Raw genomic sequence first — 19,861 nt, 5'->3', positions numbered from 1 at the left:
AAAAGAAGATGTGAATTAACCTTAGCTCAAAATCAAAAGTGTACTATTTTTAATGTCAAATGCATTTGCTTGCAACTGGTAAGATCCTCAAGTGTCATGGATAATTCCATATTAACACAAACTGAATTTTCAGTGGAAAATACGTTGTGTCATCTGCTGACCAATACATTCAATTACACTGTGCATTTGGTACTTACCTGTGAGGTAGGTTAAGCTGAGGGTGTTTGACTGGCCCAAGGGCACCAATGGAGCTTCCATGGCAGAGTGGGGATCCATTCTTGAGTTTCCCAGATCATAGTCCAGTGCTCTAACCACTACACCCTACTGGCTTTTTATGTTGTAGTTTTACAATACTAGCCTTTCCATACAAATATTTATTTATTTAGTAGGCTTATATTCCACCCTTTCCCATAAACTGGCTCAGGGCGGATCATAGTGATGTTTTTATGTGGGACATGGTGGTTTTAAAAATGCAGTCATTTTTGAATGACAAATTAGACTATTTTGTATATCTGAAACGGTAAGTTTGCTTAAGCTTAAAAAAAAAATCTGGTTCTTTCCTGGAACTCCAGTTCCATTGTAGGCATTATTTTCACTTACATTAATTAATATCTGTAAGAGACTCCTTACAGATTCCTCCTCCTGTAGAAGACAGGAGGGTCTGGTGTGACTTTGTCCATGGGGTCGCGAAGAGTCGGACTCGACTGTGCGACTGAACAACAACAAAAAAGAGACTCCTTAATGATATACATAGTTGATATGTATATGATATACATGATATACATACATGGGGTCAATATGACAATATCCAATTACACATTACATTAAATATGGACTCAAATGCTGTTGTCTCTTCCCTAATCCACACAAGATGGAGGTTATGTTGATCAGAAAGGCTGCTGTTGTAGATGGGGATGGTTCTTCGTCCTGTTGATGGAGTTCAGCATTCTTAGAAGAACTCTATGAAGTGCTTAGGAGGCCTTCTGGATCCATCTCTCCTGTGGAAGAAGCAGGTCAAGAATGGCACAGAAGAATGTTTGCTTTTGGCTGCATGTGGTATAAGGTGGACTGGGGGTTTTTTTGGTCAACCGCTGACCTGTTGATCCATGTTGCAGTAACCTCCAGGCTCTATTATTGCAATGTTCTCTGTATTGGGCTACCCTTGAAGATTGTTTGAAAACTTCAGCTCGTGCAAAGTTCAGCAGTCCATTTGTTATCTGGGATGAGCTACTGAGAGTGTGATATCTTCCTTTTTTTTCCTGGGCCAATTCAAGGTGCTGGTGCTTACCATTAAGCCCTTTTATGACCTGTGACCTGCATGACTGAAGGACCGCCTCTCCTTGTATATACCCTTCCAGCATCTCTGCTTGAAATAGCAATGTCGTCTTTTCCACCGCCCTGAGCCCGCTTCGGTGGGGTAGGGCAGGATATAAATCGAATGAAATAAACAAGTAGATTGTATTGTCTGGATGTGGGTGTTTTCAGTCACTGCCTCCTTTCTTTAGAACAGCTTCCTGGAAGAAGAAGAAGAAGACTGCTGATTTATATCCTGCCCTTCTCTCTGAATCAGAGATTCAGAGCAGCTTACAGTCTCCTATATCTTCTCCCCTACAACATACACCCTGTGAGGTGGGTGGGGCTGAGAGGGCTCTCACAGCAACTGCCCTTTCAAGGACAACTCCTGCGATAGCTATGGCTAACCCAAGGCCATTCCAGCAGGTGCAAGTGGAGGAGTGGGGAATCAAACCCGGTTCTCCCAGATAAGAGTGTGCACACTTAGCCATTACACCAAACTGATAAGAGGTGTTCCACCTTGCAGACCTCCCAGACAGGCTGTGAAACTGGAGGGCTTTTGAGACCCATTAAGGATGATAGGTGGACCATGGGCATGTTAACTGTTTCTCTACATTATTATAAAGGCAGTAATTATCTGACTGTGTGTTTTTAATTCAATGATGTCATATCACTGTATCTTTTTAACCTATTTGTATATTTATGTGGTTGTCCTTGGTCCCAACTATATTGGACAAAAAACAGGCTTAAAAGTAATATTAATAAAATACATTTTTTTAAAAAGTACTGTAATTTCCACCTTGGCTCAATCCAGTGTCTCAGCAGTTATGCTTGTTTGTGCAAGGATCTCAGTTTCCTAGCAGCTGGTTCACATATTGACTGCTCTGAAACAATGATACCCTGAAAACAGTAGTGATTAGTGGGTCAGCATTGTCTGGGCAGATTAGTGACAGCTGCCCCATCTGTCAGGAAAAACGGTAGTGTCTGGGAAGGCTTTTGGTGTTCTTTGCTAGCATATATAGTTCATATGTGAGGGCTCGGCCACCTGTACATATTGCTGTTTTCTAATGCAGCTGTCCAGTAGCAAGGATATTTATGAAACGGTCTCTTTAAATGTGCTTTATTTTTGTGAGCCTTATACATTACTTGCCTGTTTGCTCTTCCGATGGGCTGACACCTGTTCTGTTTGATACTTTGTCTGCTTGCTTGTTTAAGTGGTTTTGCCATTCTTTAAGTACTTGATTGCATATGGAACATAGAGTCACTGGAACCGGCATGATCACCTTATCATTTCTACTAAATAAAATAATGCACTTTCTAAATATTTCCAACTGGACACAGTTTAGGATAGTGTTTAATTACTTAGTTTGGCATGTGGATTTTCATAAATCATAGATAGGATTGTATACCAGTATTCCTTTCTAATAAACAAAGAGCCCTTGCATCCATCCCATCTTTTTTTTTGCTACTGTCTTGAAAAGTCATATGTCTTAAATAACATATTATGTGGAAGCATTAAAAGGTAAAGGTAGTCCTCTGTGCAATTGTGTTTAAGTACCCTTTTTCTATATGCTTCCCTTTTAGAATGCTGAAGGTTTCAACATGAGCATCCCAATGCCGGGTCACCCAGTGAATTTTTCTGAAGTCACCATGGAGCAGGCTCGCAGGGATGTGGCACAGCTGGAAAATCTCATTGAAATGCATGATATCATATTTTTATTAATGGACACTCGTGAAAGCAGATGGCTTCCAGCTGTCATTGCAGCTAGCAAGAGGAAGGTACTGCATAGAGATGTTGCTAGTACCCCAGAGGCATACCATAAGCAGCACACCACAGTTCGCTTAGGCTGTTTGAAATAATCTGAATGTTGTTGCTTAGGCTGTTTGAAAGCATTTATGGTTGTTGATAAAACCATGGAACAGACTTTTCAATTGCATTTTTTAAGCTACTGGTTGCTTGAAATAGTTCTGATATATATGGGGGGTTGGACTAGATGACCCTGGAGGTCCCTTACAACTCTATGATTCTATGAACATTTTGGTGAATGTATAACTTAGTACATCACAGTTGTGTTAGTGTTATTTGAAAGAGATTGCAGTCAATTCAGCAGCATTAATGTATCTGATGCTTAGAAGCTGTTTTGAAAAGCATTTCTGGCTTTGCTTGTGTTTACTTCAGGTGCAGTGCCCTACTTTTGTTTGGTGCTGTGTGAATGCGGTTCAAAGGACTTCTGGGCTTGCTTTTGTGATTCATCTCCATGTGCTTCTGTGCCATAGTCTGATTAGTTTGCTGCAAAACCACAGATTGCAATTACATCAGATTAATCAAACTATAGCTTGTGCTTGCGTTGCAAATAAGAATTGCAAACGGAAGCAAACTGAGTCTTGCAGTCTGATTTGTAAGGCCTGTACAAGCTATAGTTTGCCTTATGGGATTTATTGCCAACTTATGGCTAGCATTAAAAAGGAAGTAACAAATTCACTCATGATGTCTGAGGGGAGGAGAGGCTGTTGGGAGGATGCAACATCTGAATCGATTCTCCAGGAGCATATCTCTTCATTCTTTTTTGACAATGTATAAAATAGATAAGATTGTGTAAAATAGTACTTTGTGTATAGTCTGGGAGTCTTTGTAGCCTGTTGAGCACTAGTGGCATTGTATGGAATCCAAAAGTATATAAATATACCTGCTGTGCTCCTAGTCTCCTGTTACATTGGAATGGTTTCTCCTACTTCAGTCCACAAACTGCTCTTTAAATGGTGACAGAAAAATGAACTGTGTGGTTATTGTTGGAATTGATGCATTGTTGCATGCAATTTGGGTGGGGGGGGAGTCTCTATGCAGTCTATTGAATAAGCCATTCAGTTCACTAAGAATGAAAGAATTATAGGAAACCATTTTTTTTTGCCCAAAGATTTGTTAATACCAAAAGAGTTGGGAAAGAGTGCGAAATATGTGGTTGAACATTCATATTTGCTGTATATGATGAATATTTAAGGTCTTTCCACAAATTCATATTTAAACAGAAGCACTGATAGATTCATTAATGTAACTTGGAGCCAAAAATGATTTAAAAAAAAAAATTGATTGAATCCAAACCACTGCAAATTGAGTGAAGCTTGCAGAATGGGAACTTCCTCCTTCCAGTTATGTGCTGCAAGCAGCTGAACCCCCTAACATTCTGCTGCCATGGAGGAAACCAAGGATAACAGATGCAGTTTGCAGTGGGATGAAGAAGTTAACCAAAAAAAGTCCCTTCTACCATCAGAAATGCCATTCTTCATTGGCATCTTTGGGCCTAATTTAATACTTATAAATAGTTTCACTTTTGTCTGCATTTGAACTGAATTTCAATTTTGCTTTCTTTTGAATATTTTTATGAAGCTGGTCATCAATGCTGCATTGGGATTTGACACCTTTGTGGTGATGAGACATGGGCTGAAGAAACCTAAGCATCAGGAAGTGGGCGATTCTCCCTGCAATAACCCTGCTGGATCAGCAGATCTTTTAGGATCATCACTGTTTTCAAATATTCCTGGCTATAAACTTGGTTGCTATTTTTGCAATGATGTTGTAGCACCAGGAGATGTAAGTAGACTTTATATTAACTGATGCCCTCTGGGTTGTTTAAGACCCTTTTTTAATACAGTGTTCTTATGAAACTTTCTGTTGAATCAGTGCTGTCCTGGTGTATTTTTTAAAGAATTTTAAACAATTTGTGCAGTGGGGCAGATTAAAGGTATAACACTGAAAACTGCATTTCTTTGTAGTCCACCAGGGATCGGACATTAGATCAGCAGTGCACAGTCAGTCGACCAGGGCTAGCCATGATAGCAGGAGCCCTTGCGGTGGAGTTAATGGTATCAATTCTACAACATCCAGAAGGGTAAGTTGCAATTGTGGGAAAGGGGTAATTTTTTGAAGTTTTTATTAAATCATTCTCCACACTCAGCTTTGCATGCATCCTACTCAGAACACATTTTCTAAAAAATGCTGAACTGAATGCTGAAAGGGAAGAAAATGATTTAAATGAAGAGGTACTGACTTAACTGTATCTAACTGGACAGAAGGTAATCTAGCAATTCTCATGTTACAAAACGATAGATAGGACAAATAATGATTTGGTACCATATAGTCTGAAAAATGCAACACTGCCTGAAAGCAATATTGGAAATTCTTAATTTCATTAATTACACTGCTAAATGTGCTGTGCCAATATGCTCTGGGTATCTTAGGGCAAGAGAGATTCCTTTTTCATATTTAAATACTGAAGCAATGATTACAACAGTGATATGATATAAGAATGAGATTTCAGGAAGTTCCCAATTAAAGTTTTGCTGCTGCCACAGTTCTTTAAGAAAGTGCTATTTCTTTCCCAGTCTGCCATCTGTAATACATGCATAAAACTGACACACTTTTCAGGACTATTCTGTATTTAAAAGATGTGTTTGAATTACTTTGAATGTAAAAAATTATATAAAAGTTAAGTAGTACTGCTAAAATATTCTAAAATCAAGAATTAAGTTAAAAATTAGAGTACTGTTGTACTAATAGTCAAACACATCAAAATCCATACTAGTTGTTTCATGTGCACCCAACTTGTGTGAGAGCATTAGTTGACTCTACAAAGAAAAATGTGACAGATACCCCTTGGCAAGGTGCATGAAGTGTACCGGTTGCACCAAAGTCAAATGAAACCCCTCCACTATTTGCCAGTTATGGAACAGCATGCTGCTGATGTCCCTGTGACAGACAGATGGAGACTGCCAACCAATGCAAGCCAGTCTGGTCAGAGTCCCCCAGATGTCAGGCAGCCACTGTGTGTATGTGGAATACATCAAGAGAGGAGATAAAAGGAAGACAGCCCCTTTGCTGGATAGGGACACTGGTGCATCTGACAGGAACCTTGGAGTGAACTCTGCAGACAAGGGTAGATAAATTCCCCTATCCACTACTAGTTGTCCCAGCAACAGCTGTACTCTGTGCATCTGCAGTCCACTACATGGTTTATTAAACGCCAGGAGTGACATGGGTGAGAATAGTATTTAGGGACCTTCCCTCTCACAAGGACATGCTAGTGAGTCCATAGGAGTGTCTCCTCTCAGTGCATGCTGAAGACAGTTGAGGTTGGTAATGACCAAGGAGTGGGAACAAAGCCTAATCTGCCAAACTCTAATAAAATGGATACATCTGTATAGCACTTCACAGGTGTATTCAGTAGCCTCAGGACTAAACATAAATCAGATGAATTGAGCTGCCAGCATAGTGTGTGGTTGGACTAGGATCTAGAAAACGCAGGTTCAGTTCCTCACTCTGACATGAAAGCTTGCTGGGTAACCTTGGGCCAATCACACACTGTGACTGTGAAGATAAAATAGAGAGGAGAGTGATGTAAGCTGCTTGGGCTCCCCATTGGAGAAAAAGGCAGGGTATAAATAAAGTAAATAAATAAACTTCTCTTTTCTCAGCAAGCTTCTTTTGCCTTTCCATCTACACCAGTGTACTGTAGAGTCACAGGTGGCACAGTCCTGCTCACTGTGTTTATGAGAGGGGCAACTGTGTCAGTCCAAAAACAGTTGCTGCTGGCATAGTCACTACACTAAGACATTTCAGGATGGGGTTGTTAAAAGCAGGGTGAGATGTTTTTCCCTTGCATTTGGAGAAGCATCAATGCCATTGTATTTCAATTTGCTTTTCTACAAAGAGGTGGAGGGAGGCCTGTAATAAGTTGCAGTTCAATGAGAGGGTCATTCTAAGGGTTTTTTTTAATTGGGACTTCAGACTCTTTGTGAAAAATAGTAATCTTTATCCTTTTTTAAAAAGAGGCTATGCTGTTGCTAGCAGTAGTGATGACAGAATGAATGAACCTCCCACCTCTCTTGGACTTGTGCCTCACCAGGTTAGTAAACCAAGAATGAGTAAATATATGTTGCTATACTGTTGTGTAGGAACTAAAGTGAATGTAAATAAATTGAATGCATTTCAGTATTTTTTAAAAGAGATCTCTTATACCTTGTAGCTAATTTTTGTTTTGTTCAATTCAGGAGGAAATGAATTACAATTCTATTGCAAGAAGCAATAGGTTTACACCAGGGGTGTCAAAGAAACGTCCCACAGGCCAATCAGGGCTGTGGGGCTCTCTTCTCCCTCCTCCTCCTTTCTGTCCTCACCCTTTGAAGCGCCGAGGCTGCTGACATTCCCAGCTCCTTCTTTCTTCTCTTTGCAGAAGCTAAAGCAGAAAGCAAAACTGCAAAGAAAATGTGGAATGAATTTGTCACTCAGGCCTCTGGGCAGAGCAGACCTGAATGGAAAATATACTCTATGTTTTCCTTGCAACTTTGTTGATGTGTTTCAATGGGGTGAAGCTCCATTTAACTTCCCAGCATTCCTATGGCCAGCTGAAGCTTCCTGGAGTTGTGTCCATTCAAATCAAGCGTTGATGATTTGAACCAGCTTTGTCTCGTCTCAGTGGATATGAGAGCTAACTTGGGAACCCACAGCCAAAGAGGGAGAGCCATTGTGAATCTGAGTAGACCTGGGGAGGGGGAGGGGGAATCTTGCAATGCCTTGCCATTTCATGTTTTCCTAGGCTGAGAGCATTTTATATTTTTAGTTTTCTGCTGTGACCCTTGTACTTTTTCTTGGTTTTATTTTTAAAATTGCATTGCAAAATCCCACTATTCCCCCACCTTTCCATTTTAAACAAAATATTGCAAGAGTTTTGTGTGTATTTTAAGTTTAAAAATAATATCTTTAATTGTGTTTATCTGTGTCCTTTATAAAGTCAATATCTCCGCTATTTGGCATTACATTTTAGGACACACATGGCTCGGCCCCACAAAGTCCCATTTATGTCAGATCTGGCCCTCATAACAAATGAGTTTGACACTCCTATTTTGCACTATAGTGATGCAGGCATGAGTTACCTGAATTACTCTAACTTGATTCAAGTGACAAGAGACCTGGATGTCACATAGGTTCAGATGTGAGAGAAACTCAGATCTGTGTGCTATTTCACTTTTTCGTTATCAGCAAGTCATAGTTTGCCTCTTTGCCCAGATTGGCAAACCATGGATTGCAGTTTTTCTGCAAACCAGAATTGCAAACTACAATCAAATAATGGTTTTGTAGTACTGCAATCTGTGGTTTGCTGATCTGGGTAAAACTATGATATGCCAATATTTAGGAAGTGTGAGAGGTTTGTAAGTGGTTTTGAGGAGGTTTGGACAAATTTGTGAATTAGTTTGCGTGTAACCAACCAGTACGCAAAGAGAGGAGCGAGGGAGGAGGACATGCATGAGCCTAAGGCTTGCTCATAAATTTTAGGCTGCAAACATATGTAATGACAAACCCTTGATGATGAGCAGGACTATCACTTGTTTGCTGTGCTTTCAAGCTGCATCAGTGCCTCCCCTCCACCCTTGCTTTCCACTATGCATAGTACAATTCCATTTCCTAGTTCGGAAAGCTTTTAGTCAACCCCCAATTTAGTGTGATGTGTGAGTGCAGGCTCTTGGGCAAATCTGAGTCTGAATTTGCTGAAACTGAAATTCTACATGTAATTTAATCCAAATTTAGAATAATGTTTTCCATGAAAAAAGAGGAGAGAAATGGCAGGGAAATTATATAGGATGACTAGCCATGTTTATCATTTTCATAGACAAATTTGTTGTAATATTCAGATTTGTTTGTACTTACTTACTGTGCTCTTAAAATGAATTGGCAAAACACTTCCATTTGTTTACCTCTTGCATGTAATTTGACAGGCTCCCCAGCATGGCAGATCTTTGTTTCAGAATATAGAATTAGACTTGAGACTTCTCCAAACAAATTATCCAAAACCTGAACTTGGCCCTTTTTTTGTTCTATAACACATTTATGGGAAAATCCATTGTTATGAATCAATTTGCTTGGTATTTCATCATTCAGTTTAACTAGAAGTATAGCTTAGCTGTTCCTTGATTATGTTTGTGGGATGGGATTACGGACAGCCAATGCAAATGTGGCGGGCAGCACTGGGCAGACACAAAACTGGGATGGTTAACAGCAATAAAGGAAGGCCTAGGAGAGTTTTACCTCATTCAAAGGGCCATCTTCTGGTTTGAGGCCACAGGCACCTTTATAACAACTGATTCATTCCAAAAGTAAGCACAGCTTGGTGTAGTGGTTAAGTGTATGGACTCTGGGGTTTGATTCCCCAGTCCTCCACTTGAAGCTGCTGAAATGGCCTTGGGTCAACCATAGCTCTTGCAAGAGTTGTCCTTGAAAGGGCAGCTTCTGGGGGAGCTCTCTCAGCCCCACCTACTTCACAGGGTGTCTGCTATGGGGAAAGACAATAAAGGAGATTGTAAGACACTCTGAGACTCTGATTCCGTGAGAAGGGTGAGGTATTAATCTACGGTCTTGTTCGAATGCAGTATTGCACAACTCTGCTCAGTTATAGAGAAATAGGGTTAAAATGAGGTTCCCCTTTCAGGGATGAAATAATATCTTATTTGGTAGGTAAGTTCACTTCCTAAGTTATCAAGTGTTTGGTCATTTGTGAAAACGTAATGTACAGTTATGCTATACTCCCTTTTTAATGAATTTTATGTAGGGCTTCATAGCTGTACTTTGATGTTTCTACTTAATAAGCCTTGCCATTTACCTGCTGGTTTTTACAAATTAATAATATTGCAACCTTTTTGCTCTTTTACACAAAGAAGTGGATTGTGCTTAGCTAAGGTGTTTTCCCTGTTATGAAAACTAGATAGCACAAAGTGATCAACAGTTGCATTGGCCTGGGTTACCAGAAAATTAATCACACACTAATATTTAGCTGTGTTACAAAATGTCATCCTATAGGTGGGTCAGTATTTTCTTCTCTGCTTTTTCTCAAGTAGCAACAAATGGCTTTCTCCTGGCTAAGGAGGTATAATAGGATCTAGGTTCTTTTTGTGTTTAGTATAAAATTAGAGGAAGTGGTGTACAGTTTAGAATTAGAGGAAGAGCTTTTTTCAGTACAGAACATTTAGTTTTTATTGCTTGTCTGAATTAGAAAGGCATTGATGGGTTTACCATAATATAATTAACTCCCTTTCCCTCCTCACCTTTTATTGTCCTTTATGGCTCTCTTGCTGTGGATCATTATTTTATCACATTTACTGCTCAACATGTCTACAAACTACACAGTACTATAGAGCTAATATTAAAATGTGGTAAAAAGTAGCTTATTTTCTTTCTGTGGGTCAGATACAATGGTTTTTGTAGAACAAAGCAGTAGACAAGTTGGTCTTAAAGGTGCACTTGTCCACTGCTTTGTGTCAAGCATGCGGGTTCAATGACGAGTCAGAATTAATACAAAGACTATATTTATTGACAGACCGATACTTTGGCTCAAGCCGTTGCTTGAGAAGAATGAAACCAATAGATTGATACACAACTATTAAGATAGGGATTCCTACGGGGAGGGGAAGCAGGGGAGTGTTCACACATAGAATATAAAAACTACATGCATTCCCAGGGCGTTATCAGGCATTCGGCCTTGCATTGCCCAGATGGCCCGTCCTCCCTTAGAAGGAGTCATGGGAAGGTACTGATTGCTTTGTTCCCTCTAATTAACAGTCATAAAGCAAAGGGGAGCCAGGAAAGAAAGAAAGAATAACAAACTAGCAACATTTGGTTCTCTGGAATCTTACCAGGCCTGCTGTTGTCAGACCATAAACCCATCAGTTATTGATCAGAATTAGCCATGCTTGACATACTGCCCCCCTAAACTTAACCCCTCGGTCTTTGAGGGAATTTTCTGTGAAACTTACTGACCAAATCCGGGGCTAATACATCCTTTTGTGCCACCCATTCATTTTCGCTAGGAGGAAAGTGTTTCTATTTGATCAAGTAATATAATGTCCCCTGTTTCATTTTTGAGTCCAGAATCTCCTGGACTTCATGGTGACTCTGATCCCCAATCTGGATAGGATGCGGAGCTGTTGGTCGAGGGTGCCAAAGAGTAGCACCGGGGTCTCTTCGGAGCAGACTGCAATGAAAGACAGGGTGTACTTTACTAAACATCTTAGGGAGTTCCAGTTCAACAGTTACCTTGTTAATCACCCTTTTGATCTTAAAGGGGCCTAGATACCGGTAAGCCAATTTTTTGGAAGGCTGATTTAGGGGCAAGTTCTTGGTTGACATGAACACCGAATCCCCCATCTTGAAGTCCCAAGCGGGCACATGGGACTTGTCATACTGTTTTTTATACACCTCTTTGGCGGACTCCAGATTCTCTTGAATCCCCTTCCAACCCTCACTCAGTTTTCCCCACCATTGCTCAAATGAGCTGGGCTTCTTTACTTGCTCTCCCCCTGGCAACACTGGGATAGGTCTTCCTTCGTACCCGTTTACTGTTTGAAAAGGAGAAGTTTTGGTAGAGCTGTGCACACTGTTATTGTAACCGTATTCAGCGAAGGGGAGTAGGTCCACCCAATTTGACTGCTGATGATTTACGTAGCATCGCAGGTATTGTTCTATCAAAGTGTTCATGCGTTCCGTCTGCCCGTCAGTTTGAGGGTGGTTGGCGGAACTCAAGCCTTGCTCCATTCCTAATAATTTACAAAACTCCCACCAGAAGTTGGCAACGAATTGTGGGCCCCTGTTACTAATTACCTTGTCCAGGAATGAGTGGAGCTTAACAATGTGATTGAAAAATAGATAGGCTAGCTTTTTAGCCGATGGTAATTGTGCACAAGGGATGAAATGGGCTTGTTTGGAGGTGTCTACTACCACCAGAATTACTGTCTTGCCATGTGATAGCGGTAGCTCCACGATAAAATCCATTGAGACTACCGACCAGGGTCGAGTAGCTGTCTTCAGCGGCTTTAGCAGTCCAGGTGGCTTCCCCCCCTCATTTTCACCATTATGCAGATGAGGCAGAAGGACACAAACTCGGACACATCTTTCTTTAGGGAGGGCCACCAGAACTGCCTACTGATTAGATGGAGCGTCTTCACATACCCAAAGTGCCCTGCCAGTTTGTTTGAGTGGCAAAATTGTAGGACTTCCGCTCTCATGGTTTTGGGTACGTATAGCTTCTCCCCCCTGTACCACAACCCATCATCTTTTTTCTGTATCTCCCCTGGTCGGTTGTCACCTTCCTTTTCGGTTTCCAAAGCCATTCTTTCATTTCCCCACCCTTCCAGCTTCGATCCCAAGTAGTCCACTCAACTAAATTCATCAGGGAACGTGTTCCCCCAGTAATGCATGTAGCTGTTAGCCTGGATCGTGAAGTATTCCACTTCCTCTGGGTCCCCATCAAACGTAGCATCCAGCTCCCGCCCACGGCCCCCTTCCCTGGACGCTGGGGGTGCTGCTGGTCTCAGTGCTGGCCCCGCATGTGGCGAAGCAGCCGGTGCCAACGGGGCAGCCGGCTGCCTAGCCGGAGGGGGAGGCTGAACCCTCCGGGGTCTGGGTAGTCCCAGGGATCAGGTGATCTCCCTGGTGATCTTCCCCGCCATCTGTGTGGTCATCGCCTGCATCTCATCCCGTAGTCCCTTGGCCACGGTCTCCACCTCTTTGTGGACCATCGCATGGAACTCACGGGCCACCTCGTCTTCCTCCTTCTTCGGGGCTGGGGCCTCTGGATCCCTCTCCCCTGGATCGGGATCGCTGTCTGGCAGGGGAATGACCACTATGGTATCGATCTCCTCCAGTTCTATCGGTCCCGGGTTACCGCTCTCTTCATTGGCCATTTTCACCCGGCGCATGTGTCGGGTTAGGATGGCCTCTCTCCGCACTGGTGCCTCGTCCATCATGGTGGTGGAGGTCTGCGGCTGCCACTGCCAAGGGGTGACCAGGAGCTGTTGGATCTGGAGAGGCGAACCTGTTCCTTTCCGGGCGTCCAGCACATGCCACGGTACAGGTGCCCCATCTTCAGGATCGGGAAGCTCACCGCCTCCTGGAATCTTTTCAGCCATTCGGTTACAAAGTAGCCAGGGCGGTTAAGCTTCAAAAAGGATTCTTCTCAAAATGTCAAGCATGTGGGTTCAATGACGAGTCAGTATTAATACAAAGACTACGTTGATTGACAGACCGATACTTTGGCTCAAGCCGTTGCTTGAGAAGAATGAAACCAATAGATTGATACACAACTTTTAAGATACACTTCAAAGGGATTCCTACGGGGAGGGGAAGCAGGGGAGCGTTCACACATAGAATATCAAAACTACATACATTCCCAGGGCGTTATCAGGCATTCGGCCTTGCATTGCCCAAATGGCCCATCCTCCCTTAGAAGGAGTCATGGGAAAGTGCTGATTGCTTTGTTCCCTCTAATTAACAGTCATAAAGCAAAGGGGAGCCAGGAAAGAAAGAAAGAAAGAAAGAAAGAAGGAAAGAAGGAAGGAAGGAAAAACTAGTAGCATTTGGTTCTCTGGAATCTTACCAGGCCTGCTGTTGTCAGACCATAAACCCATCAGTTATTGATCAGAATTAGCCATGCTTGACACTTTGTTCTATTGCTTCAGACCAGCATGGCTGCCCACTTGGATCTATGTCTAAATGGTTTTTGTGAGGGTGGAACCTTTTAACCAGCTCAGGGAATCTTAGTTTGATTGAACAGATGTGTTCTGATAGAAGGCTTTCTTTTGTCTGTAGAAAGGAGCAGGAAAAGGATGCCATGGCTGTTTCCTTCTGTGCATAGTTACTCATGGTTTTCTGCTACATGAACACTGAAGAAACTTCAGATGTGTTTTTGCAATCCCTATTCTTTTTGTGCACAGCAAAACATTTAATTAGGTTTTTGGCAAACCATAGTTACATCAACAGCAATGATGATTAGTGTTGTTAAAGTTTAACTTCTGACCAGTGTTTGAATAGATTTGTAAGCCTTAGTGTATTCTGAACCATGGTTAGCCCACAGTAAATACTGGAAAGAGCAAATGTGAAAGGAATGTACAAGTCTTCAGTATTCCCCTGATCTCTTAGATATGGCTAAGAGATCAACATTATTATGCTTGCTGTAGGGCTTTCCTATAGATCAGAGCTGTCAAACTCCAAGCTTGCAGGACACACTTGACCTGCCCAGGGCTTCAGTCAGGCTCAAAGCAGTTTCTCCCCCTCTTGTCTTCACCTATTGAAGCTCTGAGGCTGCCGATGATATTCCCAGCTCCTTCTGCCTTGTCTTTGCTGGTTTCAGGACTTGTAAAAACTGCAAGGAAAACATGGGATGGATTTTCCATTAAGGTCTTTGTACCCAGAGACCTTAATGAAAAACCCATTCTATGTTTTCCTTTCAACTTTGTGCCTCAGTATATTTCAATGTAGTGGAGCTAAGGCAGTTTCACTTTTTGAAGTTTTTATGGCCAGTTGAAACTCCTTGTAAATAAAGGGTTGATGCTTTGAGCCAGCTTGTTTCTGCTGAATGCACCTGAGAATTGGTGCCCAGTGAGTACTCTAACCTGGGAACCCACAACCAAAGGGGGATATTTCTGCTGTGTTTAGTTTCTGCTGTGATTCTTGTGCTTTTTCTTCACGTTATAATTATAAATGTATTGTGGAATGTATAATAATGATAAACTTGGGGTGGTGGTTAATGGTTAACATTAGGTTCTCTATTACTGTGTCAGTAACTTAATTGATAAGGATATTTCCTAAATGGGCTTGATTTGGTACTAGGCTTCTTGTCTAGAACTTACTGTAAAAATTTTAAAGTTCAGTTTGGTTAATTATTCCTTGACGTGTTTGCTTTAGAATGACATTACTATTTTGAACACTGGGAATAAAAGACAAACCAAGGAAGGTGATTCTTTTTGTGGATCTGTAGTATCATATTATCTATTTTGCCTCTCCCAAAGTGCTTATTAAAGCTGATGGTTGGACATATTCTAGTCTCAAACACTTCTGTAATAGACAGAAATTTAGCTTTAGCTGGAAAATAAGCACTATGTATCCTTTCATCTTGACAACTGGTGTATGGTAAAACCCCAGGCAGTACATTTAATAGTGTTTTTCCTGCCATTCTGTTTGTCCTCATGTTTTTTCCCCCTTCAATGAGTTGTCAGTTGATGTAGTGAGGGAGTTTAAACTCAAGGTGGAGCAGGGTGTCTGTTGATAGTACCACCTGCATAACAAAAACATATAACATGCCAAATCATTTAGCAGAAAGACTCTTTCTTGTTCAGAACCATACATGTTAGCTGGGTTTTCTTTTCTTAAAAAGGGTGCTTATATAACTCTGATCACACTATTATTATCATGTGATGGTGGTGTTCATCTGTTTTTCCCCCCCAGATTCGAGGTTTTTTGTCAAGATTTGATAATGTCCTTCCTGTCAGTCTGGCTTTTGACAAGTGTACTGCATGTTCTCCAAAAGTAAGTTTGATTTAAGGTAACTTTGGCTACATAGAATCAGAACGTTTCTTCCGTACGTATTGTTTTGCATACAGTTATAGTGTTTGAAGCTTGGTTTATTACAATAATTTTTTAATATACATACTCACTTCCTTTAAACATTGGCTGCCAAGTCAGTTGTCTTAAGATTGCTTTTGAGAGAATATCAGTTGGCAAGATAACAAAGTACAAGATGATTATGTACAGTACACAGAACACAATGTTCAGTAATATATTTGAGTTAGTTTTCTTTTTTGGGTCTCCAGCACTTAATGTTAAGAATATTAAGTATATTGTTTGCCTGACATTCCCAGAATAGAGAGCTAGTTGCGTTTTAGAGGTATAAGCAGTTGCTCAGCAGGGACAGGTGGTCTTCCTTCCACTGCATCCTGAGCTGTGCTGAGGGTTCCTCTCACATAGAATGATAGAATCATAGAGTTGGAAGGGACCTCCGGGGTCATCTAGTCCAACCCCCTGCACAATGCAAGAAACTCATAAATACCTCCCCATGAATTCACAGGATCTTCATTGCTTCTACATGAACTTGAGTTTATTTTATCTCTTTTTTGGTATTTTTGTATTTTTATGTGCATGTGTGTGTGCACACCTGGAAGTCATGGTAACCTCTGGTGACTGACCCCTTCTGAGTGTCTGGAGGATATTCAGAGAGATAGTTGAATAAAGCCTGCCCCTGCTTCCTGGCTCTGGTATTCCTTGGAGGTCTCCCATACAAGTACTTGCCAGAGTCAGCCCTGCTTAGCATCGGAGAGCTAATGAGATCAGACTTGCCTGGGCTATCCAGGTCAAGGCATGAGCTTGAGTTTCTGATGTTGGAGAGGCATGAGGAATAATAATAATATTGGAACAGAAGAATTTGTTCATTACTTGTGTGACAGAGTCAAAGTGTCCAAACTATGGTTAAGAATGGTATCTTCCTGCTGATTGCCTTCATTTTGTGTTATATCAGGGCAGCTACAATTTTTAAAAAATTCATTGAGCTTTTACCATAATAGCAAAATTTCTACTACATTCTTAGGAAACGTCAGTTAACTCTTGGTAAAAGAATCTCTGAATGTGTGACCTTTTGCAGATTTAGACATTTGCATCCTGTTTGGAATGTGGGGCCAATCTGGGCTATCACCAGATATGATGTGACAGAACCTTGTTCATCTCTTCTGGTATAATGACTTGGGGCCCTATTAGGGAGTTAATTTTCAGGTAAGGTCTGAGAAAATAAGGCTTGAAGTTTTGAATGTCTTTGAGAAGCAGTCTCAGTTTAAATGGAATTTGGAGAGAAGCTGTCTTCTAGTTTTTCCTGATCTCTTCTTGTCTAAGTTATCAATCTGAGACAGCTGGCATCCCACAGCCTTGACTTTGCCTTCTATTCTTCCTGGCTCCTTGTACTAATCCCTCTCAAGCTCCTTCTTCTTTGCTGTTTTAACTTCCCCGTCCCTGTTACAGCTGTCCATCTTTTATAGCCCTGTTACACCAATTAATCAGTAGGATTGACATCCGGTGAATTTAGTGGCCATATCTCTAGACTGGGCACCACACATTTAATTTCTAAAAGTAAAGGAGCACTTAAACATTTACTTTACTGCTTGGGGAATAGTTTTGATGTTCTTCCTAGTCCTTCCTTACAACTACCATTCTTCATTCTTTTGATCGATCACTCCCTCATCTCCGCAAGCCTATTCTTTCTCTTGTCCCTTGCTTCTTATCAGACCTTAGCAAAAAACTAAACTACAAAAATAACTTAAAAAAAAAAAAAAGCAACTTTCCAACCTGTATTATTGTCTGAATTGATGCACGTTTGAAAAATTATTGTCAGGGAATGATTTGTGTTCTCACCAGAAATTTGTTTAGCACAAAATACAGCTACCTTCACTCTTGCTCTGTCTAATAAAAGCTTTTTCACAGATAACATAGGTTACAATGCTGGGATTTCTTTTATCTGAAAAACTTATTGGCAAGTACTGTATTTAGTGGCTTAAACTTCATTCACACACGTACACATACACAGGCTCTATACCACACACACAGTTTCACAGCTTATATATGTCTTGAGTTCTTGGGTTCTTCAGTTTTTCCTCAGTTGTATCGGTCCATGTTCAAGCAATCATTTTGACTGAGAGCTCTTGCTGTGAATGCCAAGTGGTCCTGACTCATAATTTGGCTTGTGTGTAAGTGCTATTAATTCAGTAGTGTCAGGGATTCATTGCAGGCATTTTCTGTTCACTTTCTGTACAATATATATCCTTCATACTCTAACAGAGCTGCACTGACAATGCAGTCCTATGAAAAATTTCCTCAGTCTAAGCCTGCTGAATTAGGCTAGAGTAATTTGGTATAGGTTTGTACTATAAATATATATTAAAGAGATTCCAAGATCACTGGAAGTGAGGACAAGAACAAAGAATGAGGAGGCCCTTATGAGAACGAGAATCCTTCTAGAAAATTTCCTGCTGTAATAAAATGCCAGTTTTGTTGGTGTAACTGGTACTTTTCATTAGGACTGCAAGAATCTTCACATTTTATTTGAGAACTTACAAGGCATGTAACAAAGTGTGTTGTGTTGGGAAGAGAAACAGTCTTTAGTTAAAGTCAGGTGCGTATCCGTGTTTGTCTGAAACAAAAGAGCAAAATCTGAGCACAGTTAAACCTTTAAGACTGCCAATGGTTAATTCTGGGTTTAAGTTTCTATGAGCATGCACACACAAGCAGAATTTTTTGTTGGTCTTAAAGGTGCCACTGGACTTAAACTTTTCTTTAGTTAAGACATGTAAAGTTCAAGTAATGAAGCAATATTTGTACCCACTTATTTGTACCCATGAACCTCCTAAGTGACTTTTTTGTATCTTGTTAGGTGTTAAGTGCTAAAAACACTGGGGCTTGAGATGGGGCTGTAGGATGATAGCTTGACATATGTTTAAATTCTTTGCACTGTAATGCTAAGAATATAAGCAGTGAGCCAGAAAGTACCTCTCCCCACCTTGCTCAATCAAGTCTCGTCTATTTTCATGAACACTAGGAGCTCTTAAATGAAGCCATTATTTGTTGCAGCAGCTTTAGCTTTTTCCTTTTATTGATTCATCTAACCTGTCTTGATATTGGATTCACAGACATAGCAATGTAGTATGTGGACTACATTAAATGTGCTATGATGGGAAAGGCCTCCAATTTCTGCTCAGTTTTAATGCCCCCTATGCATCACATGCTATTCCACAGAGTGTCAGTTCTCAAGAGCAGCTTTTCAGGGAACCCTAGGGGCTCTGGTGAAAAGGAGGAAAAGAAGGAAGCCCACTTTGAAAGCAGATCTCTGCCCAGAGACATTGATAGAAGCTCTCTGTAACAGAGAGATTTAAATTAATTTCTATGCAGTTGGCAAATGAATGTGCCTGTCCCCCTAGTCAGCTTTGGAGTTTGGGTACCCCTGTGGTCTAAGGCTAAACTGATGGCAGCCTAAGAAAGGGCCTTCTCAGTCATGAGGCTGAAACTTTGGAACAGCCTCTCCAAGGAGATTCATCCGTCTCCCTCTGTCGTCTTCAGCCAGCAGATGAGGACTTTTGTTTGATTTGGTGTGCCCCCAGTAAACGCTTGCTGGTTCTCCTATCTGATTGTATGTCTGTGTCTTTTGTGTGTTTTTATGTCTTGACTGTATTGTTAAACATTTTATATACATTTTAAATTTTACTTTAATATTTAAATGTTATATCTGATATTTGTCACCTTGGGGAACTTATTTTAGTGGCAGAGTGGCAAATAAATATTTTAAATAAACAGAATAAATATGTATATTTAGAATGAATTTTCTGTGATGTTTTGTACAGCCTAAGACCTAAAGCAGTGGCTTTCAAAATTTATGCCCCCAGGGAATTTTCTCTCCACAGTGACTTATTTGCAAAAGAACTGTGCGCTGTAGAGGATTTGGAGGCATAATGTTTGCTTATGGTGCTGACCAAGTTATGCTTTTCCCATGAAAACTGTCAGTGTTTCTTCAATAGCATCCAACAGTCCGTTGTGGCTGTGCATTGTAGGGGAAAATTAGAAATGGCAGACAATTTGTGGTTCAGGCAACTTTTCCTCTGTTCCTTTTCTCTCGATAAGTTTCCAAGGAAGGCACTGCCCCATATTTTGGGAGGGGCCATGGCTCAGTTGTAGAGCATCTGTTTTGCATGCAGAAGTCCAAAGTGTGGTCCCCAGCTT

General features: G+C 41.0%; 1 protein-coding gene across 1 annotated transcript in view; it reads left to right on the top strand.

Annotated features, from left to right (window-relative positions):
* Positions 1-19,861, top strand: part of ATG7 (autophagy related 7) — a 151,712-nt gene that overhangs the window by 26,247 nt on the left and 105,604 nt on the right. The window contains exons 12-16 of the mRNA XM_060239876.1: positions 2,878-3,072; positions 4,679-4,882; positions 5,065-5,180; positions 7,118-7,193; positions 15,557-15,637. Coding sequence (XP_060095859.1) covers positions 2,878-3,072; positions 4,679-4,882; positions 5,065-5,180; positions 7,118-7,193; positions 15,557-15,637 — 672 coding nt within the window. The remainder of the gene's footprint in view (positions 1-2,877; positions 3,073-4,678; positions 4,883-5,064; positions 5,181-7,117; positions 7,194-15,556; positions 15,638-19,861) is intronic.

This window comes from Heteronotia binoei, chromosome 5 (assembly GCF_032191835.1).
Source record: "Heteronotia binoei isolate CCM8104 ecotype False Entrance Well chromosome 5, APGP_CSIRO_Hbin_v1, whole genome shotgun sequence".
NCBI lineage: Eukaryota > Metazoa > Chordata > Lepidosauria > Squamata > Gekkonidae > Heteronotia > Heteronotia binoei.
The sequence above is the reverse complement of the archived record's forward strand: the minus strand, read 5'-3'. Positions and strand labels throughout refer to the sequence as shown.